General features: G+C 46.3%; 1 protein-coding gene across 1 annotated transcript; it reads left to right on the top strand.

Moving 5' to 3' along the window:
* Positions 1 to 775: 775 nt before the first annotated feature.
* LOC146182994 (polyadenylate-binding protein-interacting protein 1-like) lies at positions 776 to 23,280 on the top strand. The gene is made up of 5 exons (XM_084608317.1): positions 776 to 849; positions 13,560 to 13,672; positions 14,528 to 14,646; positions 18,775 to 19,065; positions 22,489 to 23,280. The coding sequence occupies exons 1-5, from the start codon at positions 776 to 778 to the stop codon at positions 22,720 to 22,722; spliced, it is 831 nt and encodes a 276-aa protein (XP_084464443.1). The 3' UTR covers positions 22,723 to 23,280.
* The last annotated feature ends 3,422 nt before the right edge of the window (positions 23,281 to 26,702 follow it).

Here is a 26,702-nt window from a genome sequence, read left to right on the forward strand (position 1 = left end):
ATACAGTATCGGCTCCTTAGCCATCAGGGAAAATAGGGGCACTACCAGCATTCTGTATTTTCTTCACCAATGAACTGTAACTATATGTGGTACAGAAGATGACACACCATTCAGTGTGCTGTACCACGGCCGGTCTCGAGGGAGAGCGCGCTTCTCTTCTCTTACGGCCTCACCTAGTGGGGTCTGTTTTGACCTCCCGCCGCACCTCGGTGGGGTCGCCACCGCCCCACTGCTGTGCCTCTGCTAAAGCCGTTCATGCGCAAAGGAAACGCACTCACTCTTTAAAACAGCATTTTAAAATAATGTTTAAATACAACACATTTCCTAATATATAAATTATAATATTAAAAACTCAACCTTAGAGTCTACTTTGACTGTTATGCTAATACTTTATATCATGCAAGCATTATGCAACTCGCATTACATTTTTATGAAATTATTTCCATCTTCGATGCTATATATGGATGGTTTTGCATCTAGCGCTGAAAGACGGTTTTGCTGTTGCAGAGGAGTTGCTGTAATGTTAGCCTTGAAGAAGCTTCAATGTGATCACTGCTGATTTTTTTTTTTTTTGCATTTTTGTGCAGGCTTGGAAAAAATTCGGATTGAAATGGGCAAAAGTAGCTAACATGCCGCAATGTATGTCATATATGCTTCCGAGCGTCCGCTGAGCGACAATGTTTTTTATATAAAGACTGTTCACGTGTATAGTACACTGACGACATGCCGCTGCAGCATCTATTTCGTGTTCTTTCATTTTGGGGCTGCACTCACCATGAAACCTGCGAGCGACAACATGAAACCAGGCAGAAGCCACCCGGCGCCGCTGAAGCAGATGCGGAGCGAACAGTGAGCAGGTCGCGTGCCTTGCAGCGGTGGAGAGCGTAACTCGAGGAAAAACGTTCCCATTGCTATCCGCGGCTATTGAGGATGCCGGAAGAAAGAGCGCACTCTCTCCCTCGAGACCGGCCGTGGCTGTACATACCTACCTTGCTATCCACCATGCACACCATAACGACCATGTACACCATAACGACCATGCGCACCATAATGACCATGCACACCATAATGACCATGCACACCATAACGACCATGCCCACCATAACAACCATGCACACCATAACAACCATGCCCACCATAACGACCATATGCCCACTACCATAATCCACCATGATCATGGTTCCATCATAACCACCATGAGAAAAATTTCCGACAGGGTGGTGACCAACTAGGTAGTGAACATGTTAATATTCAGGTCATTTCTGCTTCAGCTCAAATGACTGTTACGGAGGTAATACACTTGTGCATTGTGTAATCGTCAGCAACAAGAAAACCGAAGCCTTTCAGTACCAAGCATACAGAAATCGTCATATGAGGTCAACGTAGCTTTCCAGAAACAAAACTGGAGCATCTGTCTTCGGAGAAACAATTTCATTCCGCGAACACTTATACGAAACCTCCAATTACCAAGCACACAGAAATTGTCGTATGTCGTGCACGTATGGCCGTAATTAGCATACGGAAACCTCTTCGGCAACGCATTACCAACGGGTTTTTACGTAAAGTAGAGCTTTTTTTTACAGTGTGTCTGTGCCTTTCACAGGCGGATTAGTGAGCAGCTGATTGCTAGAAACATAAAATTCTGAATTCAAGGCACATTTCGTAAATCAGGAGAGTCAATTATGCAGATAAACTGCCTACTGATGTCACTAGTCATACCCTTGTAGCCATGACATTTATGTCAGGTCGCTTAACTGCCCCAGAAAGCAGCTATGGTATTTCAGTGTGAGTAAAGCTGTCCTTTCTGCGCATATGAAAGCTATGAGGTATTTCGCAGCATTTTACGCGATATATAAAGCCCGTTCGACCAAAACTCTGACTCTGTTCCCTGGATTTGAGAAAAACGTGTCTGAAAAAAGTGCACACGTTAATTCGTATCACAGCTTTGATGCTGCACTTTTTTAAGCAGTCATCAGTGCGATGTCATACCATTTCACTTGCCACTTAGCATTCGTGTACTGTTCAAATTGGAAGCTTGATAGCAAAGACGATTCGAACCTAAAAAATATTTACTATCGTGGGAAAAGTGGTGAGATCACGGCTGCGGGGCCGCACCGCGCCGCTGCGATCTCGCGTGCGCGTTCGCTGCGAGACGATACCCGGCAAGACGCACAACTATTCCCTTGCTCTCGGGCTAGTACTCTAGATGTTCAGGAATGGCGCTGTCCAGTATTAATGAAAGAAGCGGATGGTAGCGCTCCGTCCACTCATTGCAGTCCACAGTGGCTAAATGCGTTTTAATTTTAGTAGCACTGACGCTTAGTACTTTTTTCACCACTGAAGGATAAGTGGTCGTCTTAAAGCGATAGCATTATAAACACCAGAAAGGAAAAATGTCCGTCAGCGTTAGAGGCATTGCCTTTTGAATACTCGAAGCCTTGAAAAACTGAGCAACCCAGACATCTTCCCTCCTCTTCATTTCGAACCATGGCAGCCTCGTATAATCCGGAGCATGCCTCTAGGATAGGACATGAAAGTCTGCTATTCTCTTAAAACACTACTATTATTCCTTTTCTTTGTTATCACTAGGCTGTAATCATTTTTTCATTGACTGTGTTTTTTGGCGCCAGTGCATTTTTGCGGGCTAGGGGCTCCTCAAGCCATCGTAAAACAGCTTTTTTTTTCCTTGGCTTCCTGTACACACTGGTGTATGAATAACAGTGTCAATGAATGAATGAATCCCATTGAGTTCGAAGTCTTCAACTGAAAGGTACACCAACGGTGAGAGGATATTGTCACGTGGTGGTGACCAGGGTCGTTGGCACAAATGAAGAGTCGGTGATTGCACTGAAGAAAACTCTTCATTGGGCTGACTTGCGCCTGCAAAAGAACTAAGCAACTCGGCGGCGGCGATAGCAACAAACGTGCTACATAGAGAAAGAGATTGGTAAAGCGCGGACACTGGGCAAAAACTAGCCCCAGGAAATTACACGCGACACAATGCAACATCCAGCTTTCTGGAGCTGGTTCATCGATTGCAAAGGCGTTTCATCTGGGGAGTTCAGCGTTATCGACAGGCACAAACACCTTGCTAACAGGAATTTGAAATATCTGTGCCCGTGGTCCATATAGAAAAGAAAATATTGTTTTATAAATGAGCCAAATCCAAACACCGAAGTTAGGTAAAGCTTTTTGTGCACAGATCCTCTATAGGTCTTACTGTAGCAAAAGGTCCCAGAATAAAAGGCGTGAAAAGACATTTTGCACACAAATGCTGTGAAGTTCGAAAATGAGCCACACCTTTCTGATGTACCCATCGAGATGACCCAAAAAAGCTCTTCTCAGACTTTTTTCACGGCTGCAGCCAGTAAGCACTGATGAATCACTGAAAAAAAGATCGTTAGAGCGTTAGTTTCGTTGGGTAAGTTCTCAGTTTGTTGCTGAATTTAAAATGTTAGAGGAAAGTATCAGGCAGGTAAAAAACGATACTAGTGGTCATTCCTGTTGTTGCACCATTTATGAATCTACCATTTCGCTTCGCCTCGTGAATTTACAATGGTTCAGCGAATTTATAATTCTATTCTATACACTAGTTTACATTCCAGTAACCGAAGTGAGAATAGAAGACTTTAAAATTAGCCTTAAACAAGAACATTACAATTTTTTACACTTGGTCGCATTAAAGCACAGTAGTGTCTTCATTTATCACGAATTATATTCGAAATATCTGATATTCATAATATTACTATTTTAGACATGATGTTTAAAATTAGGCCTTCAAGACAACTCTAAGTTTTTGTCCATAAAGGTAGAGTCAAATTTAGATTTTCAAATCAAGGACAGATTACAAGGGTTCAAAGCTGCTGAACCGAATATGGAGCGAAATCATTAGCTGCGGGTGACCGAGCGTTCTTCTCTTTTTCTTTTTCCTCAGCCCGCATATAAAGCCCCGCTTTAACCACCCCATATGAACATGCCTTAGTGGCCTATAGGGGTAACGTGAATGCCAGGGTCCTAGCAGGCTGATTTTGACATAACCGTCCCATATGAAACAAGAGACCCAAGTTGGCATCTCCTGCCAGCTTGGGGTTGTCTACGGGGGTCGTCTAAAGGTCAAATGTCAAACGTGGTTAGCACCAAGGCTTGAAAGTGCGAGTAGTATATTGCTTTCGCAATTAAAGGCAAATTCAATATTTCATTGCCGATACTGCGAAATGTATTCCATTTGCATACCGTTTTCTCAAAGTTTGTCACTGAGTATCTTCAAGCATTTTTCAAGCATATCAAATATTAGCTCTGGTATCTCTACCGCTTGCGTTTTTGAAAATCTTTTGCTTATTTATCTGTTTGCTTTGTGTTGGGAGTAACTCGATTATATCTAAAAGCTAATTTCATTTATAGCTCCTAAACCTGCCTCAGATCATTGTGGCCTGTGCGTTAATCATTTCAGAAGTTGAGTTGTACTTAGCATAAAGCACTATGGCGTAGGCAGAGCAACAGCGTGAAATATTTAGGTGAAAGGATTTCTTAGTTGACTGATGGGTTTTACAAAGCCAGAAACAATGCCCTTAAATTGGGTGGAAAAGAAAGCAACGTAGGGCTGTATATGTGTAGGAGCGTCTATCGTTGGCTTCGAGCCGACACACGACACATCAGTAGGCTAGGCCAGTAAAAAACCCCACGCCCGTTTAATGCACTGCACTTGATAGCTGGGGCTCCAGCAACAGAGTAGTAAAACGGGCGTTGGCGAGTTATCGGGCCGCTTGTATGATAACTACACCTCATGCCTTTTTTCCTCTCCGAAGAAATCAGATTTGATGATGCGCTAAGAAACGTGGCGACAATTGGCATCACATGTCATCCGTTTAGGCTCTGTGTGTATTGGGTTGATCTGCCTCATACAAAAAGTTCTTATGGTCTGGTCTATAGCTTTTGGTACATACAATATTCTATAGCCTGCTAAAACAGGTTATATGGCTTGCAGTCTGTAGCTTTAAATTTATTGACATTTCTATAGACGGCTAAAGATAACGGTATGACTACTAGTCTATAGCTTTGGGAGCATAAACTTTTCTATAGCCAGCCAAAGCAACTTATATCGCTTTCTCCATACAAAAATTGTGTATGTCCTTCAATGGAAAAGTTTATGGTCGTCTATGTCTACCTATGGACAGCTATAAAGTGCCAAAGGAATATCTATAGACAGCTATAAAATTTCTATACCACTTTGTTAACGAAGTGGCGTCCGTGTGCTGTGCGATGTCAGCGCACGTTAAAGATCCCCAGGTGGTCGAAATTACTCCGTAGCCCTCCACTACGGCCCCCCTTTCTCTCTATCCACTTTCACTCCCACCTTCATCCCTTCCCTTACGGCGCGGTTCAGGTGTCCACAGAGCAAGTGTGACAGATACTGCGCCTTTCCCTTCCTATAAACCAACCAACCAACCACTTTGTTTATAGCTTCTGAACGATACAAAATCTATTTAGCTAACTATAGAAACCCATATGTCCGCGAAGCTATAGATTATTTGTTATACAGATATCTTTAACTGTTTATTGAAATTTGAATGCCTCTAAAGCTGGAGACTGCAAGCCATAGAATCAGTTCTAGCAAGCTATAGGAAAGTTTATGCTCCTAAAGCTATAGAATATTAGTAATACAATTATCTTTAGCTCTGTCTAGAAATTTGAATGCCTCTAAAGTAACAGACTACAAGCCATAGAATCAGTTTTAGCAAGCTATAGAAAAATTTATACTCCGGATGCTATAGAATATAAGCAATACAGTTATCTTTAGCTGTCTATAGAAATGTGAACGCCTCTAAAGCTACAGACTGCAAGTCATATGAGCTGTTTTTGCTGGCTATAGAATCTTTTATGCTCCTGAAGCTATAGATTACTAGTCATGCAGTTGCCTTTAGCTGTCTATAGAAATGTGAATGCCTCTAAAGCTGCAGACTGCAAGTCATATAAGCTGCTTAGCTGGCTATAGAACAGTGTATGCTCCTCAAGCTATAGACTAGTAGTCATGCAGTTTTATTTAGAAATGTGAATGCCGAATGCTACAGGCTGACCCACGTATAAAGCCCCGCATTAACCAAGCCGTATGAACATGCCAGCTCTGACACTAGTGTCACGTGGGGTGTGACATTATAGCTTCACGTGGGTGCGGCCGCGCTACACCGATCGCTTAAGTTGGTAGCCCAGCTCATCCTAGTGTCACGTGGGTGCGGCCGCGCCACTTTGAAGGCTCAAAACCTTGAGTAGTATTGCTTTCCCAATTAAAAATAAACTGCGGAGACTAGTTATACTTCTGAATGAGTCTTATCCTATCGAGCGTCTCCATTAGAGAATGGCCAATCACTAGGAGAATCGTTGCAACGTCACCGGCTGCGCACCACTTTACCTCAATGCAGAAAACAGAGAATCCCGTAGTGAAGCTGCGCAAGACATCCAAGGGCAAGCCAATGCTTCCACAGCAGCAAGGAGACAAGGTACGAGTTCGAAACGACCGGCAGTGATCGCGTAAAGCGTTTGTTCTCCTGAAGGTGGCTCCTCGATAGCTCATCCTAACAGACAATGACCGCCTTCTAAGGCGTAATCGACAACATATGCTGTGAACACAAAAACTGCCACATAGTCGACGACAGCGACGACGACGAAGTGGACATCTACCCCTAGGACATCCTCAAGTCCTATAATCGCAGGCGGTCACGATAAGCCATGTGATGGACATGTTACAAAAACTTAGGTCACAGCATCAGGTGCGGCTGCTGAAACAAACACTGAAACCTTTCCATACTGCAGGAGCTGCCAACTTGGGTCTCTCGTTTCACATGGGACGGTTATGACAGAATCAGCCTGCTGGAACCCTTGCATTCACGTTACCCTTATAGGCCATTAAGGCACGTTCATACCGTTTGGTTACAGCGGGGCTTTATATTTGGGCTGAGGAAGAAAAAAAAGAGAAGAACGCTTGGTCACCCGCAACTAATGCTTTCGCTCAATATTTGGTTCAGCAGCATTGAACAATAGTAATTTTGTTTTTCAAAATGCGCTTCACTATTTGTACTCATTTGTACTTAGTATTTCAGAATACTAAGATTCTAGGCAGAAGCGCCAATGTAAAATCTCGGCTTGTGCTAGAGGCCTTCCATCTCAAAATATCTGATCGCTGTGCGAGTGACGCGTCTTTGCAGATATATGACGCTGAATGTGCTTTTCTTGATTCTGCGTGCTCTAATCAATTTGCATTTGCTTGGAATGTGAACCTGTATCATCAGTGCATGCTCCTATTTTACTTTATATTCCTCGTGTACGCACCCTAATAAACAGTTGGTAGTAGATCTTGTCAATCGTCGTGTGTGTTTTTTTTTCTTTTGTCCCATCCAAGTATTTGCGCTAATTTCTTTTTAAAGTTGTATTCATTTTACGGCCACACTTTTCGACCTTGGAAATTCAGGGCTTCACGTAATCAGGATGACGTCACTTCGGCGTGCAATATCCGCGAAATCTTGGGAAGCGAATTGAGGCCCATTGTCAGTACATAGTTGGGCAGGATTTCTCCACAGTGCTAACATAACAGAGACCTTTCGTAATTACTTCACGCGCATTGCTAACAGCAAGCTTCACGTTTGGAAAGCTAGAAGGCGCTTCAAACCCCACTACGTATATATCACCAGTAAAGTAAAAGTAAGTTAGGTCAACAGTATCTCTTGCTGGGCTAGTTGGTGGGACATTGTTTAACCAAAGGAACTACCGTTTTAAGTTTTTGACGAAGCACACAGAAAGACGAACGGGACAGCGCCTGTCCCGTTCGTCTTTCCGTGTGTTTGGTCAAACCTTTAGCGCTGTATTTTCTTTGGTTAAAGTGAGAGAAATCGATTTCTACCTAGTATCACGGCTCCCCAAGTGTCGGCCACAAAATAAAAGGCTCGAAAGGTTGCTTGTACGCATACTTGTGGCATGCGCTGTATTTGCGAATAAGCGTCCAAATAGCACTGCCAATGCTCGACCAGAAACTCAGACCATGAGCTCTGGCCTTACTCGTTTTCAGTCCAAGATGTCCTGCATGCAACTTTTGCAGCATTTTTGCTCCCATTATTTTTGTACGAGGACCTTACATTCTTGCAGCAGTATTCCATCACTACCGATTGTTCTGCTACAAAGGGTTTAACGCTCCTTCAATCTTAGCTCCTTGAGCCATCTGCTGCAAATCATTGCTCAAGTATCTTTGCCCACTCTCAGGTTATGACTAGCAGCTTACCGGTATCGCTCAAGAGGAAAGTATACAACAGTTGCATCTTACCTGTAGTCACCTATGGGGCTGAAACGTGGAGGCTAACCAAGAGAGTTTTACTTAAGTTGAGGACAACCCAGAGGGCTATGGAACGAAAAATGGTAGGGGTAACATTAAGAGATAGGAAGCGTGCAGAGTGGGTCAGAGAAATAACTCAAGTTACCGACATTCTAGTGGAAATTAAGAAGAAATGGGCATGGGCATGACATGTGTGAAGAGAGGATAACCGATGGTCGCTTAGGGTAACAAACTGGATTCCAAGAGAAGGAAAAGCATAGCAGAGGGCGGCAGAAAGTTAGGTGGGCGGATGAGGTTAAGAAGTTCGCAGGGGTCAAGTGGATGCAGCTAGCAAAGAACCGGGTTAAGGGGAGCAATATGGGAGAGGCCTTCTCCCTGCAGTGGGTGTAGTCAGGCTGATGATGATGATGGGTCCGCTAGTACCTCACTTAGGAGGTGTCGCTTTCTTGTGTCCTTACTATGCTGGAGTAGAATTGCACAGCATGAACTCGGACGTCTTCAAATTGATTAGAGGCCTGCAGGAAGGGCAGGGGCACGGAAGAGCATGTAGCCAAAAGCTGGTCTTTGCAAGGGAAAGCTGCACATCATAATGCTATCAGAGAAAATAGACAAAGGATCGCTGTAATCTTGGCAGCATATGTTGTAGTGGTTACTTTATTAAATATACAAAAGTAAGAGAAAGTTGCTTGGCAGCATACATGCAAAATTACTTTTAAAAATAAATAACTTACATTACTAATATTTTGCTGAAAACTGCAGAAAACTAACATACAGTACTGATTACTGTTCTCAAAAGTAATGAAAATATATTACAAGTACTTATATTGAGTACGTGAATTACTTTTAAGTTACTTTCTAGCTTTTATTTATGCAAAACTAAGTAAAGCTCTAAACAAAACAGCTTGTCCTCCAGACGCGAAGCACACACATTTTTTCGTCTTCCCGCCAAATTCCATCCCAGAGAGGTATTCCTTCGCTTTTTCCTACAGCACTTGCTTTACAAAACAAAACGGCTAAAAACAACAAAAGCGAAAGCATGGTCGAACGATCGTAAAATGAACGGCGAACCCAGTGTCTTGCTGGCCCGGAATTGTCTCCGCGATTTGAAGGGCCCGTAGAAGCAAGGTTATTTATTGCTTCCGTGGTCCAAAGAATCGACGTCACTGCTCAATAAGGCTCACTGCTCAATAATGTTTAAGACATATTGGCTCACACCATGGACCCTTCCGCCTATCTCTACCAACACCAATCCTCCCTCGCCCCTGTGGTGACGAGTGTAACCGGGCACCAGTGTGCCTAAGCCGACGAAACAGGGAGGGCCATTGCACCGCGCTCACATTTAGTTTTACACCAGCCTTCTTGCACCGCCTCTCTCTTCGGCATTTCCTTGACGCCCTGTATCCTGCCAATCGGAGAATGCTTGCAATGGCATAGCCACACTATGGGACCCTACTGCACACGAGGTCTCAGACGCACTATTCTGCTCAATTCTGTCTCCTTTTGCCGCTCCGTTACGCTGGCTTCGGCTTTCCGTACGCCTTCCTGCTTTCACAGTACTCTACATTATTGTCTACTGCAGAAGTAGTGGCGAAATTTAATAAAAGTTGGTTGGTTGGTTTGTTGGTTTGTGGGGTTTAACGTCCCAAAGTAACTCAGGCTATCAGAGACGCCGTAGTGGAGGACTCCGGAAATTTCGACCACCTGGGGTTCTTTAACGTGCACTGACATCGCACAGCACACGGGCGCCTTGCTTCTCGCCTCCATCGAAAAGCGGCCGCCGAGGCCGTGGATTCGATCCCGCGTCCTTGGGAACAGTAGTCGAGCGCCGTAACCACTGCGCCACCCCGGCGGGGTAATTTCGAAAGGAAATAATTACTTTTGCTGGAAAGAACAACCGAAAAAGTAATTCATTGCATTACTAAATTACCATACCTAAGAAATAATTCATTACATTGCAAATTATTGCAAAAAGTAATTAAGAAACAGTAATTTCATTCATTACTGTAATTAAATTACTGCCATGTCCATTTGCCAGCACCGGTATCTGCTATCAGATATCTGAAGCTATCTGCTATCTGTTAGCTCCAAGTACAGAGGCACAAAGGTTCAAGCACAGAGGTATACAATCCGTGCCCGTGCTGCATCAATGTCACTGTTTACGACGCACGTACGCGGCACACTTAACAAAACCTTGATGGCCAACGTGAGGCGATCGGCCGTTATTGTTCGTAGTGGCATATCGCCGTTATTCTTTTTTGTGATGGCCTACAGAGGCCTGTGATCCGTTTCAATGGCAATCCTTCGGCCATAGACCAGCTGGTGAAACTTTTCGCATGGAAAACCAATTTCGAGGGTTTCTTTATCGATTTGAGAGTACCGCGTTTCGCTATTGGTTAGCGCTTGCAAAGCGTACATGACTGGGCGTCAATCACTCTCATGCTTTAGCAAAAATACCTAGTCTATCGCTAGCCCTGATGGGTCAGCCGAAATTTTTGTTTCCTTCTCTGCGTCGAAGAAGGGGAATGAAGGAGCTTTTTCATTCTTTCCAATCACGCTGATAAACTGGAGCCCAGTCGAAAACAACGGTTGCTTTTACCAACCTGCGCGGCAGGAAAGTTTTATCGCTCAGTCGAGGCAGATACTTCGGAAGTAGCTAACGACCCCTAGCATTCCGCGTACTGCATTTTTGTTTTGCAAGTATGGTGTACCTCGAACGGTTCAAAGTAGATCAGCGCTGGGCAGAATTTCATGTTCGCTGGTGACGTCACCAAGAAACTATTTCTTTCACACCCAGGACGCACTTTTCACGCTTGAACTTGACTCCAGCGTCTTCTACCCTTCCTATTGCGGCACGCTGGCGCTCATCAAATTGATTGCTGTTACCTTAGATTAAGACATATTCGAAATTGACATGCCCCCTGGTAAAACTTCAAAAAATCTCTTTTAACATCTTCTGCAACACCTGACTGGCGGAAGATATCGCGAAAGCGAGAAGAAAATCAGTAGCGGCCGAACGGAGTTACAAATGTGCATACCCATGACGTGGCTTCATCGACTGGAATTTTACAGAAGTCAGAGTTCGCGGCGAGGCAGCAAACTAATTGTGCCCCAGAAAGTTCGCACTCAGTATCTACACGTCCAGTAATCAAGCAATTTTCGCGCATGATGTCTTTACTTCTCGTTGATACACGCACACCCAGAGCCTTCCTTTCTTCCATTCTTTTTGCGTTGTATGACATATGGACCTACCCACTCAGTGGGTAAATCTACTTATTTTTATAACAGGCGCCTTCTCCACGCGGCTGGGCCCTTCATGTAGTGTCTCTCTTAAAGAGAAGGGTACCTTCTTGGCCGGTTGTACCACTGGAACCGAACCAGGTAATAACGCCATCGTGTACTGTCGTTTCAAGCAGCCAATTTCACGGAAAAGGTGCAGGGTAGTTTGCTCTGCGAGGCACGAATCACCGCGCCCATCGTGATTTACGGCGGCGACAGCTGTTGGAATGAAGCCAAATTGCAGGCACGTTTTAAAGCCAAGGATTGCTTCTCAGCAGTTTTTCACAATAAAAAGAGTTTGTCTCGTGCTTAGCTCATTAACTTATTTTCTTGAACGCCAACAGTGCATTTCTCACGAATAAATGTGAGACCGGCCTGCTCAGCTGCTTGCAGAGCCGACCGAAGGCGTACATCGTGCTCCTGCCGGGAAGTGCCCCAGACTAGTATGTCCTCGACGTGCACTCTCACGCCAGGAAGATATTCAAAAATTTCATTTAGTGTTTTTCGAAACACTTCAGATGCCGACGAAATACCGAAAGGCATCCGCAAAAAACGATATCGACCGAACGGTGTTGCAAAAGTACAAATCCTGGAGGTTTCTTCGTGCAATGGGGTTTGAATGAACTTCGAGTTTGCTTCAAGTCAAGCGACCATTAATGGCCAGGGATGCTGTGACGATGCCGCCGTGTTTGAGTACAATGCCGTATAGTAGGCAGTCACGACCCTATGCTCTTGCGCAGAAACGTTCCTCTGCGGACGAGTTGAAAAGTTCTGAGGGGAACAAGTTTGCCTGGCAGCCCGAATCAACTTTGAAATGGACTTGTATCCGGAATTCTGGCCTTGCGTCATCAAATCTAGCACTGCTTGCCTATTGACACCACATATCCTGACGTCCAAAACTTCGCCTTCCATCGTCATCGCCTTCCAGTTCTTCCTGTATTTGATTGACTTGGCGATTTCTGCAGCATACCGAGAAGTGGTTCATTCTGTTGCGGGAGTAGCAGCGCTTCCCTTAAGCTGGGCATTACCCTGGCGCGTATCCGGCTGCATTGCTTACAACAAACCTGCATTCTTTTACCTGGCTCGTTTCTTGCGGTGTAGTCTACTTGCAGACTTCTTTTGCGCTATAAAGCATTCTGCTGTGCGGCATCCTGCGCGGCTTTGCACATTTATTCTGATCTGTGCAACATGAGACTCTTATGCCGGAGCATCTTCTCCCTGAGCATCGTACTATTCTGGAAAACGGCCTGGCCACTTACCATGGATTATTCGAGACCACTGAAGTTACACAGCTTAGCTTGATACCCGGGTCTCATGCAAAAGGCTCAAATGGTTCGGCCTTGCCTTGCACACAGTTACAAAACTCGTGTCTTTCGTAGATTTCGTTTTCATTTTCATAAAATTAAGGGTATATTTTTAACAGCGTATCCTCATCATCTTTGCGCTCACCTTCCGCGAAGCTGAAATTGTTCAGACTTCTAATGTTTCGTGGCCGGCAGCGCTACAATGGATCGCCGCTTTGACCGCCGCTGTCGTTGGGCTGTCGGTGGATATCGCTGTCAAGAACAGTACCAGTTTCCGCTTGAATACAAGCTAGAATCTTCAGGCATTTATTGTCAGCTGAAGTGGTTCCGACGGTTTGACGATGTCCATTCCTTTGGCCATGGGAACAGTCCTGTTCGGCAGATGAGGCCACTTCTGACACCATGTATCGTTGGACTCAATCAGACACTCGACAGATCAATAGGTTAGGTCACAAACCAGCCGTTTACTCCACTGCGTTTTATAGCTGGGGCTGCAGCGACAAAAAGGGAAAAGGGGCGTTGGCTCGGGTCGGGCCGCTTGTATGAGAACCACACTTGATACAGTTATCAATGCAGAGTAGTTAATTTTAGCCTGAAGATGAGCTTCTGCCATAAAGGCAAAAACATTATCTTACACTTCACTGCTTCTCCCCAACATGCAGCGCCCCCAACAAGCCCAATCCAAGGGAGGCCATGCTAGAGGGAAGACAGCCATCGAGTCCTTCGGTGGCACCCCGCCCTTCTAGGTGTGGCATCTTTGAGAAGGCCCAGAACGGTAAGCATGTGCGGAAACGAATGTCTTGTGGAGTCTATCCGCGTGATCGGTAATGACGCGACAGAAGGCGCATTTTCAGTGGTTACCTGGGAGGGATAAATGCATAGGTATTAAAAGGCCAGGTGGAGCCTTACCAGAGATCTATTAACTGCGTTGGAGGGCCTCGAAAATGTAGTGTACGTCAGAAGGGGTTCGCTGAGTTTTGGTGTTAGACATCGAGCTCGGTAAAGGGTTTAGAAAAAGCGTTACGATATATAAATTGAAGACCACGCAGAAATTATAGAGCGAAAAATGGTAGGTGGAATGTTGTGAAAAAGGAACCGTGCACGATGCGTCAAAGAAATAGTTCGAGTCAATGGCAGCCTATTCCAAATCAAGTTGAAGAAGTGGGCATGGGCAGGACATGAGTGCCAAGAGAAAATACCCGGCTGACCATAAGGATGATTTGAAATGTAAGGGAAAACAAGCAAATGGGAGCGACTAAATTCAGGTTGGTGGATGAGATGAAGTGTTCGGGGATCACATGGATGCAGCTAGAACAGACAGTGGAGTTATATGACTATTGCTTTCAAGTGCGTGTATTCAGACTGATGATGATGGTTATGATGAACCAACTAGCTCACGCGACAACGAAGACAGTGCTTCTAATTAACGCATTCTCTCTTTTAGGGTCTGTTCATTACATAAATGAGCACCAGGCTTCAATGTGCATTTCACTTATAGAGTAGCCAAATGCAGTGGCAAGATCTGCTCCGACTTAATCACCATGTATGTTATGTGCGTAGTTTTCTTTTAATTCCATTGCCTCGCACTACCTCTACACTGAGGGAATTTGCGGGACCATTCTTTGCGCAGAGCCAGATAACCTGCAACCAGAGGACATGGAAGTCCTAGTACAAAGTATCCTACAAGCGTCAACGGATGAGGCTGGCAAAGCGGAGACGGGAGCACACTTCTGTGCTTCCATCATCAAGGTAAGATTCATGAGTGACAGCAATACTGACTTCAAAACGTTTTCGTGTACATTCAGCGATTATCAGAGAGGCTATTGATGTAGCTGCAACGAGGAATTATGAGAACGCTGCCTTTTTGACATGGAATGCAAAAGCAGGTTTTAAACACAGCTTTGGAAGTTCCGCTTTGCGTTCGAACCAATTTTCAGCGCTTTTGGAATTGTAGTATTACTGCTCCAGGCACAAATTCGGGGGCCGTCGGTTCCATTCCGCTGACCTTGAAGTTGAGTCAAGGTTGAATTGGGACTTAGTCTCTTTCACGACAAGGCTTGCCCTGTGTTGTTTAGTAAGTTAAACTGGTAGATGACCCAGGAATCTCCGCTTGACCATCAGTAACGACCTCGACCTGGAAAAGTGACACTCTAAGATGAGCGATCACATGATATGCGAGATAGTGTCAGTTGAACAGGTGCATTAGTGAAACCGATTCAATGGGAGCCATCTCTCGCCAGGCTTGCTTTTACCACAAGTACTTTCTACCCGATACATGTTCTTTTGGAGCAAAGTTGGATTTATTAGCTCTAAGATTAACAAGTTATATTGCAGTAGCTGAGCAGCGCTCTACTCAGGGCAAATTATACAGGAGCGCCAGCTATAACACTCCGACGTGCATTTGACAGGCACTGCTATAGTTAGACATCGTCTGGAGTGTTTTGAATAGTTGAGGCGCTTTATACTCAAAATATGCACCAATTTACTGCACTTTATATAAATGCTAACAGAAAGGGTTCTACTGAAGATGTAAACAACGTAGAGTGCTATGAAACAAACAAATGGATGTAACGTTAAGAGAAACGAAGCGTGCAGAGTGGGTCAAAATAGCTCGTAACTCGTGTTCATTTATTCAAGCGTAATTCAGGAATAAATGGGCGTAAAACAACGTGACTATGCCGCCCTAACAACGTGACCATGCCGCCGTAGACGGAACCACCCAAGCAGGCACAGCCTCTTGTCATCATCCAGACCCGTGACTCCCCTCAGCCTACAAGGACGGCCAGATGAAGACTCGGAAGACTGGATTGACGTTATCGAGCGAGTGACATCATTCAACGCTTGGGATGACACAGACAAGTTGGGGCAAGTGCATTTATCACTTCACGAATCTGCGCGAGTGTGAGTGAAAATCCTGGAGCTTCTTCGCATAATTGAGACATGTTTAAGACGCGGATTTTGAAGGCGTTTTAAAGTGTTATATAAAAAGAAGGAGCGCTGTATCTCCTTCAATCCAGGATTAAACTCCCAAGTGAGTCTATCCTTGCTTACGTTTAAGAGATGAAGCATCTCTTCCGCCGGACCGATTTTAACATGATCAAGGAGAGTAACTTCCTGATGCGCGGTGTAAAAGGCCAACGTTTTGCCTTTCCTGTACACCAGTCGCCAAAGACTATGACGGCATTCTGTCAGAAAGGAGATGATATAAATACGACCTTCAAAACAAAGGACGCACGACTACAACTGGTCAATCCAAGTATTCTCTACAGGGCACTGTGACGCCTTACTACATGCGGAGATAGCTATGGGGAAGTTATCCGCGATTTCGTCCTCTAAGAATTGCGACGACTTCTCCCATCGTCCCAACTGATCCCAATAGCGACTCTTACGAACGTCGTGCTTGAATAAGTCCAGCTGGCACTGGACGTTCCCCAAGCCACGGCTGCAACTGCTTCGATGGAAGAACCCACTGCTGTGAATAAAGCTGCTGTGTTATGCAGTCCTGCGTTCCAGCTAGACCTTCTATGACCCCCACAACGTACTGAACGACATTCCTTAGCCCCTGGTCACCAAGCCAGCGAACGATCCTCAAGCCCCAGGAAGTGCGACGCCTGGAAGGACTGCGAACCACCGCTCGCTATGCTTCCACTGCCGTGTGGCAGGCCACCTTCTACGCACTGCCCGTAGAGACGCGCCGGCCGGCGCCGTTCCACATCGACACCCCAAGACCCCGTCCTGGCGAACGACCAGAAGAAATCGAGAACTTTTTGCTCAGGGCAGAGTGACGAAACCGTTGGTATCCCACCCAGTCGCCATACAGAGGCAGGTTTGTCACCGTGTCGCCGTTACGTCCAAAGAAGCTGAGGCGAGGTTCTTATATGGCGAACTAAAGAAGATCCTCCGTCACTGACGACGCTGCAAGATTTACATCGCCGCTGCTCACGACGAAAGCATCCACGACGACACGACCTGACTCCATGGTGACGCCCCGCGAAGTAACAACGCTGCGCCCCGGCCGCTACCTTAGTACCTGAAGAGATCAGATCTGACACCAAGGCCCACGCGCAACGCAAGGACGCGAACAAGTGACCTTGAAGTGTATATCGACGGCCGCAAGGTTACTGCCTTAGTGGGCTGACTATTTCAGAACAGAGCTGCCTATTCTTTCATCAATGGACTGTTCGCCACCCAGGTCAAGAAAGTGACATCCACTTAGGCTGGCCCGCTAATCCGCATCGCTGATGGGAACCTTATTACGCCATCGGGACGACACGAGGCAAAGGTTACAGCAAATTGATCCCTACAAGCTTCGTCGTCCTACAGCAATGCTCGCGTGGCATCATTTTTAAGTCCAAAGCCTTCAAGGCCTCCTACAAATGAATAAGGCGTACTGTTTCTAAGCCCTGCGTGCACCTCCATCAGGTTAAAGCAGCGCTTTATAAATATGCATGCCGGCTTATATTTGACGTAACTGGGCAGCTTACGAGCGTATGCTAACACATCCATAATAAAATATGAGCACAATAAAGAATTTCAGATTAAAAAATTATCGAACTAGTTGTGCAGCAACAATGATCAGCAAGAACAGTCGTAGACGGGAGGCATTACAATATCGCGCCATGCCTTTTAAGGTGGAGGTGAAGTGTCGGGCGAGTTGTTAGGGTTGTTACCGTCAAGGTATGGCGGCGTGTAAACATGAAGGTCACAGGCCATCATCAGGCGGCGACTACCAGCTGCTCAAGACGAACAAAACCATGAAGGCCAATAGACTGCGTGCAGATCAAACGTTCTGCGCTGCTTCCTCTTCCTTCGCCATGATGCAACATATTACTAGTGCTTACATTCTGTTCGTGATCTATGTATGTTTTTACATTCCGTCTTCCCTTGAAATGTGCAAGGAAATTCAAAACATCGTATAGATGTAAATTGGTAAAAACGAAACACAAACTGGAGTTCAACTTATTTGTGATCGCGTTCATGTTCGTGCTATCTGTTATCCGCGTATGTTGGATATTAATATTACATGTTGACGCTTACTGTGGCCTTATGTGAGAACAGCGCGCGAGGTGCATTTTTTACCTACAAAGTGGATGAGAGATAGCCTACAGTGTAGTAGAACATCCGCTGAGGCACCTAATTTCGGATAATTGGTCTTAAAGCGCCAAAAAGCAGGACAGTGGGGTGTCATCTGACGTTATTAAAAGTAAGTAGCTAAACTTGGCCATGCAGTGTTCAATTATTTTTTTAAGTGACATCGATAATGCCTCGTTCTACAAAGCATAGCGCTGTTAGCGTTGTAAGCAAAAAATGACCATTCCGCTTGCAGGTGCCAGTTGACCGGTGATAATGATTGGACACTAATTGGGCACTTGTTACGCGACGCCACGTGGTCACCCGACTGTCAACGCGGGTAGATACTTTGAGGTATGGAGGTGAGACGGGAATCTAACCTGGAACCATTGAAACGTCTAACTGATTTTGTTTAGTTTCGTCGTTGACTAGACGAACAGGCGGGACAAGAATTCATAGCCAATGAAGGGTATATGTGGCCATCAAATGGCCTTCTGCATTAAAAGACTGGCTTTTCGTACACCAGACAAACCACCAGAGAAGAACTATGAATTCGCTAGTGAAACTTTCCATGTGATCCGACGCATAATTTTGTTTTGAATACGGAACATATCGACAGCATATGCAGCATGTAGAGGGAATATGGACTATATGAGCTATGGATATTGAAGTATGCCAATTCCGTATGGCCATATATGTGTTATATGAAAACTGTGTGAAAACGATATAGAAGTCATTTAAAGGGGAGCATATTCCCACAGTTATAAAACTTTTCAACATGCTTCTATGCTCTGTGCATTGATGCAGAAGGTGAAAAGCGACGCTTTCGAGGAATGCCTCCTGGTAACGTGCCGAGAATGGTTCGACAGGCGGGAGGTCTTGATGCCTAGGCATGCAGGGACACAGGATTGTCGAACCACGAAGGCTAGCTACCAGTGGACTTCGTATGTCCGCTTCGTGGCTGAAATCGTGGCGACCTCAACCGGGAGGAGGGATGGCTGCATGAAGCACCCGGGCAGGGCTTTCTGCATGGCGGCGCTGCTTTGCAACAGCTGCCAGGTCATGTTAGAATCTCCTGGCCAGGACGAAGCCGGAGAGGTCTGTATCCGCACGTCTTTCTTAAAGAACTGGAGGTAGCTTTCACGCCATTGCCGAAGTCTGGCGCAGGCTTTAAATCCTTCGCGCCAGCGTTTCGAAGTACGACCACAAACGCACAGTGCAACCTCCAAGTTTTTGGGCACCTCCTGACTGTGTGCCATCTATGGGGTATCGTAAAATACTGTCGAGCACATCTTGACGGTTAGAGTTCGAGCCTGGGTTCAAGAGCTAACATCCCTCTAAGTTCAAAGCTGAAACCTTTAGTTGTAGTAGGGCGATATTTATTATGAGAGCATTGCTTAACTTCCGCGCTCTTTCTCGTCTCTTCTCCCCTAGAATAGGCTGAGCTTTGTTTTGACATTCTGTTTAGCTCCGCAGCCTAAGGCTGCAATGGAATAAAAGAGCATGACGAACGGTGAACTCAAACGCACACCGTAGGTGGTAGCGGCCAGGATATAATTATTTTGATACAAACATGGCAACTAAGGAAATGGGAAGCCTTATCAGTACATGTTTTTCAAAAAAGGACATCAATGTTTTTCAATATTTCTTTTTTTGTGGCGAGGGCTATACTGCGTCAGCCACTTCGCCTCTTCGCCGTGATCGCACTTTCTTCGTGGTCGCACCTTGGCCGTTGTCGCACTGACATTGATCCGTTGCCTAGCAACTGCTAGAAGAAGAGGTCGTGGGAGGCGGTAGCTGGCAGTTGACATGGCCGAGCACTAACCGGACGTAGGGCTTTCTGACAACCCCTATGGCAGGAACTACTAACTCGGGCCTCTCCTTTCATATGAGATGGTGATATCACAATCAGCCTGGCAAACCCTTTACATTCACGTTATCCCTAGCTCGTTCATACATCTCAGTTAAAGCGGGGTCTTATATGCTGGCTAGTAGCTAATTTAGTTTATTTTAATGGTCAAAACTTGAGTGCTCAAAATGCCCCCTAAGGATAAATAAAACTGAAACCATAGAGTAAACTGCAATGTGCAAAAGCCATGTATTTATTTTCAAGCCGAACCTTAGCGTAGCCATGCCGATGTTTTTCGTGTAATTTTAACCATCAGCTAAACCACAGGTAATTTTTCTTCTTGTTAGAAATCTTTTGCCCACCGTCCGCTTTTATTCAGTATTAAGGAGATTGCCTCACTTACAAATTCAGCACGTTCGAAGCATCCCTTGCATCGCGTCCTTCCTTGGAGGATCTGCACTCGTTGCTTGAGCGTAGACCATTTCCGTTTTCTATAAAATGGCAAAACACAGATTTCGTTACATTGTTTTAATATTACTGATATCTTCAAAAGCCCACCGTTGAGTGTGAAAGCAAATAGACGCTATCAGTGTTTATCTGCTCCTGGCTTCGTCAATGCCGCCCATTATTCACCGTTCATAGGATACATCGCATAGTCTTCGGGGCAGGTTGGCGGAGCTTACGATTCTACAATCTGCCAAAGCCTCGCAATTGTCATTCTGTTCTTCACTTAAGGCATGCATTCCTTGTTCGCAAATTCATTTTTGTGTTTTAAATCGTTTGAGGTCATTGTTATGTAAGCACTCGATATTTGCGTCGATTACCAAGTCATGCAAACTGCAGTGCAAATCTAGCATACAACAGTGTTCTAGCTTTTTGCAGTACAGGCAGTGTCCCTCAGTAGTGTTAAAAACATTTGTTTCGATGAAAAACATTTAGGGAATATGGGGCGGAGGCGTGTTATGGTTGGCTTCCTGGTCCAGTTGGACTTCAACGCCAGGCGCTCTGGCCCGGGTCATTAACCTGAGCTGGGCGTTCAGGCCGGAGTCGAATCAGGACTTTCTACTTCTGCTCTAGACTAAGGCAATGAATATTTAATAAGCTCATTTCGCCCTTTATTACCAAACAACGTTGTATTTTGTGACGTAGGCCCTATTCTTCACGCACTATTTCGTGTATCTCCCTAGTCGGTCACATTTTATTACATCACTTTGCTTGAATATGTTTCTGTTTATATCCGCTGAAGGCTGAGGCGCACTTTCTGTGTGTCTGTCCGCCGAGCCGCCTACTTCTCAAGCTCTCTTTAAAACACATTCATTGTCTCCCTGTAGGATTTTATTGCCTCCCTGTAGGATTCCATCTTGATAATGGGTAGTCATTTTCTCATTGTAGGCCCGCTGATAATTTGTATTTGCTGTGTGGACAACAGCTTGGCATAGCTAAATGTAGCGCCGCATGTGACAATGCATTGAGGTGTTAGATTAGCTTTATAACAGTCCCTGCCTTCATAGAGAGTGAAACGTACCCTCTTTGCCAAAAGTAACCAGGCTGCTCCGAAGGCTGGCGGAGCAGGCACGCGGCCATGTGGCGGCGTTGCGCTCGCTGTGGCTTATCGGTGCTCGTCAGCTCCGAGGGCACAACAGCTGACGTAACTTCGCACCCTGACTCTCGCCCCTTGAATGATAAAATCTAGGCGCGTATGATGTGCGGGTTGCGGTTTCACGCGTGCGAAGCCTGGTTGTGCCCAGCGAGGGCGCTCAGTATAGCGATGGGCTATTCGCTCTTTTCGGCAACTGTGGAAAACAGAAAAGCAGGTGATAGACAGGGTGAGCTCTTGTTCGTTTCTATGACGAATATGTGCTACGTTTACCAGACAGTGTCGCCCTGAAATAAGTGTTCCGGGAACGAGAAAGGAATCATGCATATAATATGGCTAAGCGCGAGGAAGGTTTCATTTTAGTTCCTTACTTAAACCAAAACTTACCTACAAGCAAATGCAAAAATTTGTTAGAATCAATCATTGCACTTATTTTTGAACAGCCTCCTCAAGGGGCTAATACAATTTTGAACGCTTAAAAGAGAGATAAGGTGGCTTGAAAGGGTTCACAACCTTTCCCATATCTTTGTACCGGAGTTACGACCGGTAATGTGGCACTACGCAAGGCACCTTGGAGAAAGCATATTTAAATTTCGACGTGCGTTATAATTCTTTAATGAACAGGCGCATCACACACGCAGGAAAGCGCAATACTGGTGGTGCGTTTCAGCAGCGGATCACAGAACACAAGCACATATAATTATTTAGCGAGAAACGCAATATATCTGCTTCAGGGAAGTTGCCGAGAAGAGCGAATAGCCCCGTCGCCATACTGAGTGCCCTCGCTGGGCACAACCAAGCTTCGCACACATCAAACCGCAGCCGGCACATCATACGCATCTAGCTTTTATTTTCCAACGGGCGAGAGTGAGGGTGTGAAGTTACGTCAGCTATTGTAACCTCGGAGCTGACGAGCACCGATAAGCCACAGCGAGCGCCGCCACACGGCCGCCCGCTTGCCTTCGGAGCAGCCTGGTTACTTTCGGCAAAGTGAGATGGGCTGCCTGAAGCATTTAGGCGCAGGCTCGAAAGAGTGTCGCTTGTCTTTTCACATGAAACTCTCTTCTACCCGCAGATGGATTGTCTCGAGCGCGTGCTAAAAGCAGCGGGGCGGATCGCTGACCGAGTCGCCCCTCGATGCATGGGTGCTCTAATGGAATGCTTACGGGTTGCCTTCCTCGACCGGCGGTCCCCACGGAACGTGCGGCTCATGCTGTTGGAACTTCTGGAGCTTCGTGCTTCGGCTTGGAAGTTTAACTCATCTCAGAAGCAGTACTACGCGGTGCGACGCAGCGAGTCGCCAATGTGACTGTTTTTTGTTATTTGCATGTTTGTTTCTTTATGTGTTGGTTATTTTGTTTGCTCGCCCATTTTTTTTTTCTTTTTCTTTCTTAGTTGCTCATTTCCGTGAATTCCCATGCCTGAGCATTGAGCCCCGCCAACAACACCAAGCAACATGGAGACTGTGGGCTGCCAGGTTCCTGTTATTCTTTCCATGCAGCAGATGTTTAGTGCTCGTTGTTTGTCACCGGTCAGTAAATTATCAAAAATGTCTTGTGTTCCTATTTCGCTCAACGCCCTCTGTGGAGAACAGCCGTAACAGTAAATTCGTAGGTTCTACAGTTTCAAAGAACTGTTCAGACTCCTTCAACGTAGTTATTCTACGAATGATCCGCACTGCAATACTACGAGGAGTGCATTTGCAAATATGCGCAACTATAAAAGTTGTGATTTTCAGGAGTGTTGATACGGCGATGGACTACATTACCTTAACTTAAAATCAACTTTATTTTAATGAAAACTTGTGCAGTACTTTACACATTATTAAGTTTGGTCTTTTTACAGTGGAACTAAGCGCCTAAGCCAAAAGACCTCCACTTTCAGCTACCTTGTAGGCCTTCTGGTACGCTTATAAAAGTATCCCAAACCAAGAATTGGGACGCATATTTTCAAACACCCGCTGTAGACTTCATATCGGTCGCCGAAGAGTGGGACGTGTTCCCATCGGCTTCGTCATCTGCACTTGATTCCGCAGCGATTTCTGTCGAATTATACCGAACTTCTTACACCAGCAGTTTATTACCGGTGGGCTCAACTGAAACCTGTGCGATCTCAGTGCACATTAAAGATCCCTAGGAGTTCGAAATTACTCCGAAGACCTCCACTATGGCACACCTTTCTTTCTGTCTCTGCTTTAACTCCCAGCCTCCTCCCTTCCCTTACGGCGCGGGTAAAGTGTCCACAGAACAAGGGTTCGAACCCGACCTCGGTGGCTGCGTTTCGATGGAGGAGAAACGAAGAGGCGTCCGTGTGCTTTGCGATGTCAGCGCACGTGGTCGAAATTACTGCGTAGCCCTCCACTACGGCTCCTCTTTCACTCTTTCCACTTTCACTCCCACCTTCCTCCCTTCCCTTACGGCGCGGTTGCGGTGTCCACAGAAAATAAGTGAGACAGTTACCACGCCTTTCCCTTCATATAAATAAATAAATCAGTCCACATAACAACTGTCACAGATACTGCACCTTTCCTTTCCTGTAAACAAATTTTTATTAATATTATTAGGACATTATTAAAATTGAGGTCTTTTTAAAACAACAAGAATTATAAGGGTTTTAGCATGGCTTGAGCCTAGTGATCAACTGAAAACTGCAGCGATAGCATTCTGCACCCGCTTTTCAATCCCCGGTTTTTGCATTATTTTTACTAAAATTAGGTTTTGAGGAAAGAAGGGTGTCTAGTACATTTGTGTGGGCTCAACGAACTTACGGACGCCTACACCTAACCGGATCAAGATAATATTAACAACGATAATAATTGGTTCGCAGGAAAGAAAAGGCGCAGTATCTGTTACACATTTCAGTTGATATCTGTACAGCGCAGTAAGGAAAGGAAAGTGGCAGAGAAAGCAGATAGGGGTTCAGTATTGGAGGGCACCGGAGTAATTTCGACTGCCTGGGGATCTTCAACGTGCACTGATATAGCACAGCACACGGACGTAACGCAGCCGCCTGTGGTCGGGATCGAACCCGCGTACTCCGGCAGAGTAGTCAGCCGTCTCACAACTAAACCACATGGGCGGAACGCCGCTGAAGACCATGTTTAGAAAAATAAAAAAAATTAGCTGGGGTTTAGATTTGGTTAAGCCTGGTAGGTTGCAAAAGAAATGCGGCGACCTGGAGCAATCATTCTTTCTCCTTGCCTATAACGTCTGTCTAACGAGGTTGTTGTTGCTGTAGGAAGAAAGAAAGGAAAAAAATTTGGAGGACGCTTAAGCTTCGCCTTCAAGAGTGGAACGCGATAGCATTATTGCACCTCGTTCGCACCGCCCAGCGCTACCGGCACTGGTAGACGGCGCCGCTTCCATCACACCCGTCTCAAGATCGAGCGCGCAAGGCCCTGCAATACAACACCCGTCGACCTGCCAAGGAGTGTAAGACAATGCGCTACGGCGCAGCAATCACCGATGAGGCGCCCCGCGTCGGAATTTGCACTCACGAATTACGCGGTGAGCGCCGAGCAACGCAGCGTTCAGCGCGGCAACGAAACGTGCGCCTGAGCAAGCGGAACGAACCAAAGAACTTGGTGTCTCGGAGGGAGAAAGCCGGGCAGCGACGCGCCATGAAGGCGGACGCGATCATGGGGCTTACGCCTTGATGGGATCGTCCTCTATCTTGCTTGGGAGCACCACGCAGAAGCATGATTCCTCGGAAGCAGCTCGGCACACATCGCAGGGGAATCTTTCCCAGCAGAAGCCTACGGCGCAGCGATCACCTCAGAGGCGTCCGGTATCAGACGCTGCACCTAGCAATCGCGCTGTGAGCGGAAAGAGGAGCCGCGTGGACTGAACCCCACTGTTCGAGTGACGCACGCTGGATGTTGGAAGGGGAGAGAGCGAGAAAACTTATTAAACGCAAGGGTATTGGGCATCCTCGCACCGGTAACCGCGCGGCCCGAAAGGGAGAAGCGGGTGAGCGAAGATAGTGATCTAATGAAAGGAAAGACGCTTGATTCTACAACCCGTGAGGGTGCACGGCGAAACGTCAGGGCGAGTGGCGCGCCACGTGTCGGGGCAGCGCCGCACATAGCGAGGAGGGGTTCTTCTGTGTTTGCCGCAAGGTGGCTCTGCAAGTGCGCAGACCGCAGAAGAAATGTAGCGGAAACGTACTTCGCTACTCGTGTAACTGCGACTTCTGTAAGTAACATGCTGATAATTACCGATATACACCGCAGTATAACGTTCTACGGCAAGTTTCTAAGGCAACACCGCATTCACTAGAAGCGCTTTTGTACCGCTTTCAAGCATGGAACTCGTGGCTGAGTGGTAGCGTCTCCGTCTCACACTCCGGAGAGCCGGGTTCGATTCCCACCCAGGCCATCTTGGTAGTTGCTTTTTATTTATGAAGTGCATGCCGGGATTTATCGCTCACGGCCAACGCCGCCGACGCCGACGACACCGGCTTTTCTGCGACACGAGCTCCTTAACGCTGTCGCGTTAATACACGGGCCTGCTACTGGCTGTGTAGGTGAGCCGCCTCCGCTCTGATTGATTTATAGGAAGGGAAAGGCGCGGAAACTGTCTCACTTGTTTTCTGTGGGCACCTCAACCGCGCCGTAAGGGAAGGGAGGAAGGTGGGAGTGAAAAAGGAAAGAGAAAGAGGAGTCGTAGTGGAGGACTGCGGAGTAATTTAGACCACATGGGGATCTTTAAACGTGCGCTAACATTGCACAGCACACGGCCGCCTCAGCCACCTCCGCTGATTGTTTGATTGTTAATTGGGAAGGGAAAGGCGCGGTAACTGTCTCCTCGTGCGGACAGAAGTAGAGAAAATACAAAAGAAAAAGGAGATTGGTTGGTTGTTCAACTGGAGTCGTGCGCCCGCGGATTAGAGGCTGGCAGGAAGCCCTTGGCTTGTTGCGGTCTCTTCCGCCAGATGGACGGTGCGGTGCTGGATCGCAGGGTCCGCACCTCGCAGCAGGGTATCCCAGGCTTCTCTACTTGCAAGATTTTGCCCTATCCCTGGAGATTGTGGGCACTCCCAAATTATGTGGTCGAGGGTCCCTCTCGTCCCACAGTTTCACGCTCTAATATCTGGTAGCGCGTGCAACGCCCAGACCGGGTTCATGAATGTATTAGTTTGTAGCCGCCTCCACGCGACAGCGTCTGTATTATTTAGTCTAACATCTTGGGGGGTACCAGTCTACGTCCCAATTTATAATGGTCGATGATTTCCCCGTAATCTTACAGACGCTCGTCGAATGCCCAGTGTTCGGGGGGCTCGACGGCTACC

Source organism: Amblyomma maculatum, chromosome 7 (genome assembly GCF_055883805.1).
Source record: "Amblyomma maculatum isolate TAMU_Amacu chromosome 7, ASM5588380v1, whole genome shotgun sequence".
Classification (NCBI taxonomy): Eukaryota; Metazoa; Arthropoda; class Arachnida; order Ixodida; family Ixodidae; genus Amblyomma; species Amblyomma maculatum.

Coding starts and splice junctions, on each gene's coding strand:
- LOC146182994 (XM_084608317.1), top strand. CDS start 776: ATGAAACCTGCGAGCGACAACATGAAACCAGGCAGAAGCCACCCGGCG. Junction 850..13,559: donor AAGCAGATGCGGAGCGAACA/GTGAGCAGGTCG, acceptor CCCAACATGCAG/CGCCCCCAACAAGCCCAATC. Junction 14,647..18,774: donor TCTGTGCTTCCATCATCAAG/GTAAGATTCATG, acceptor GCATTGATGCAG/AAGGTGAAAAGCGACGCTTT.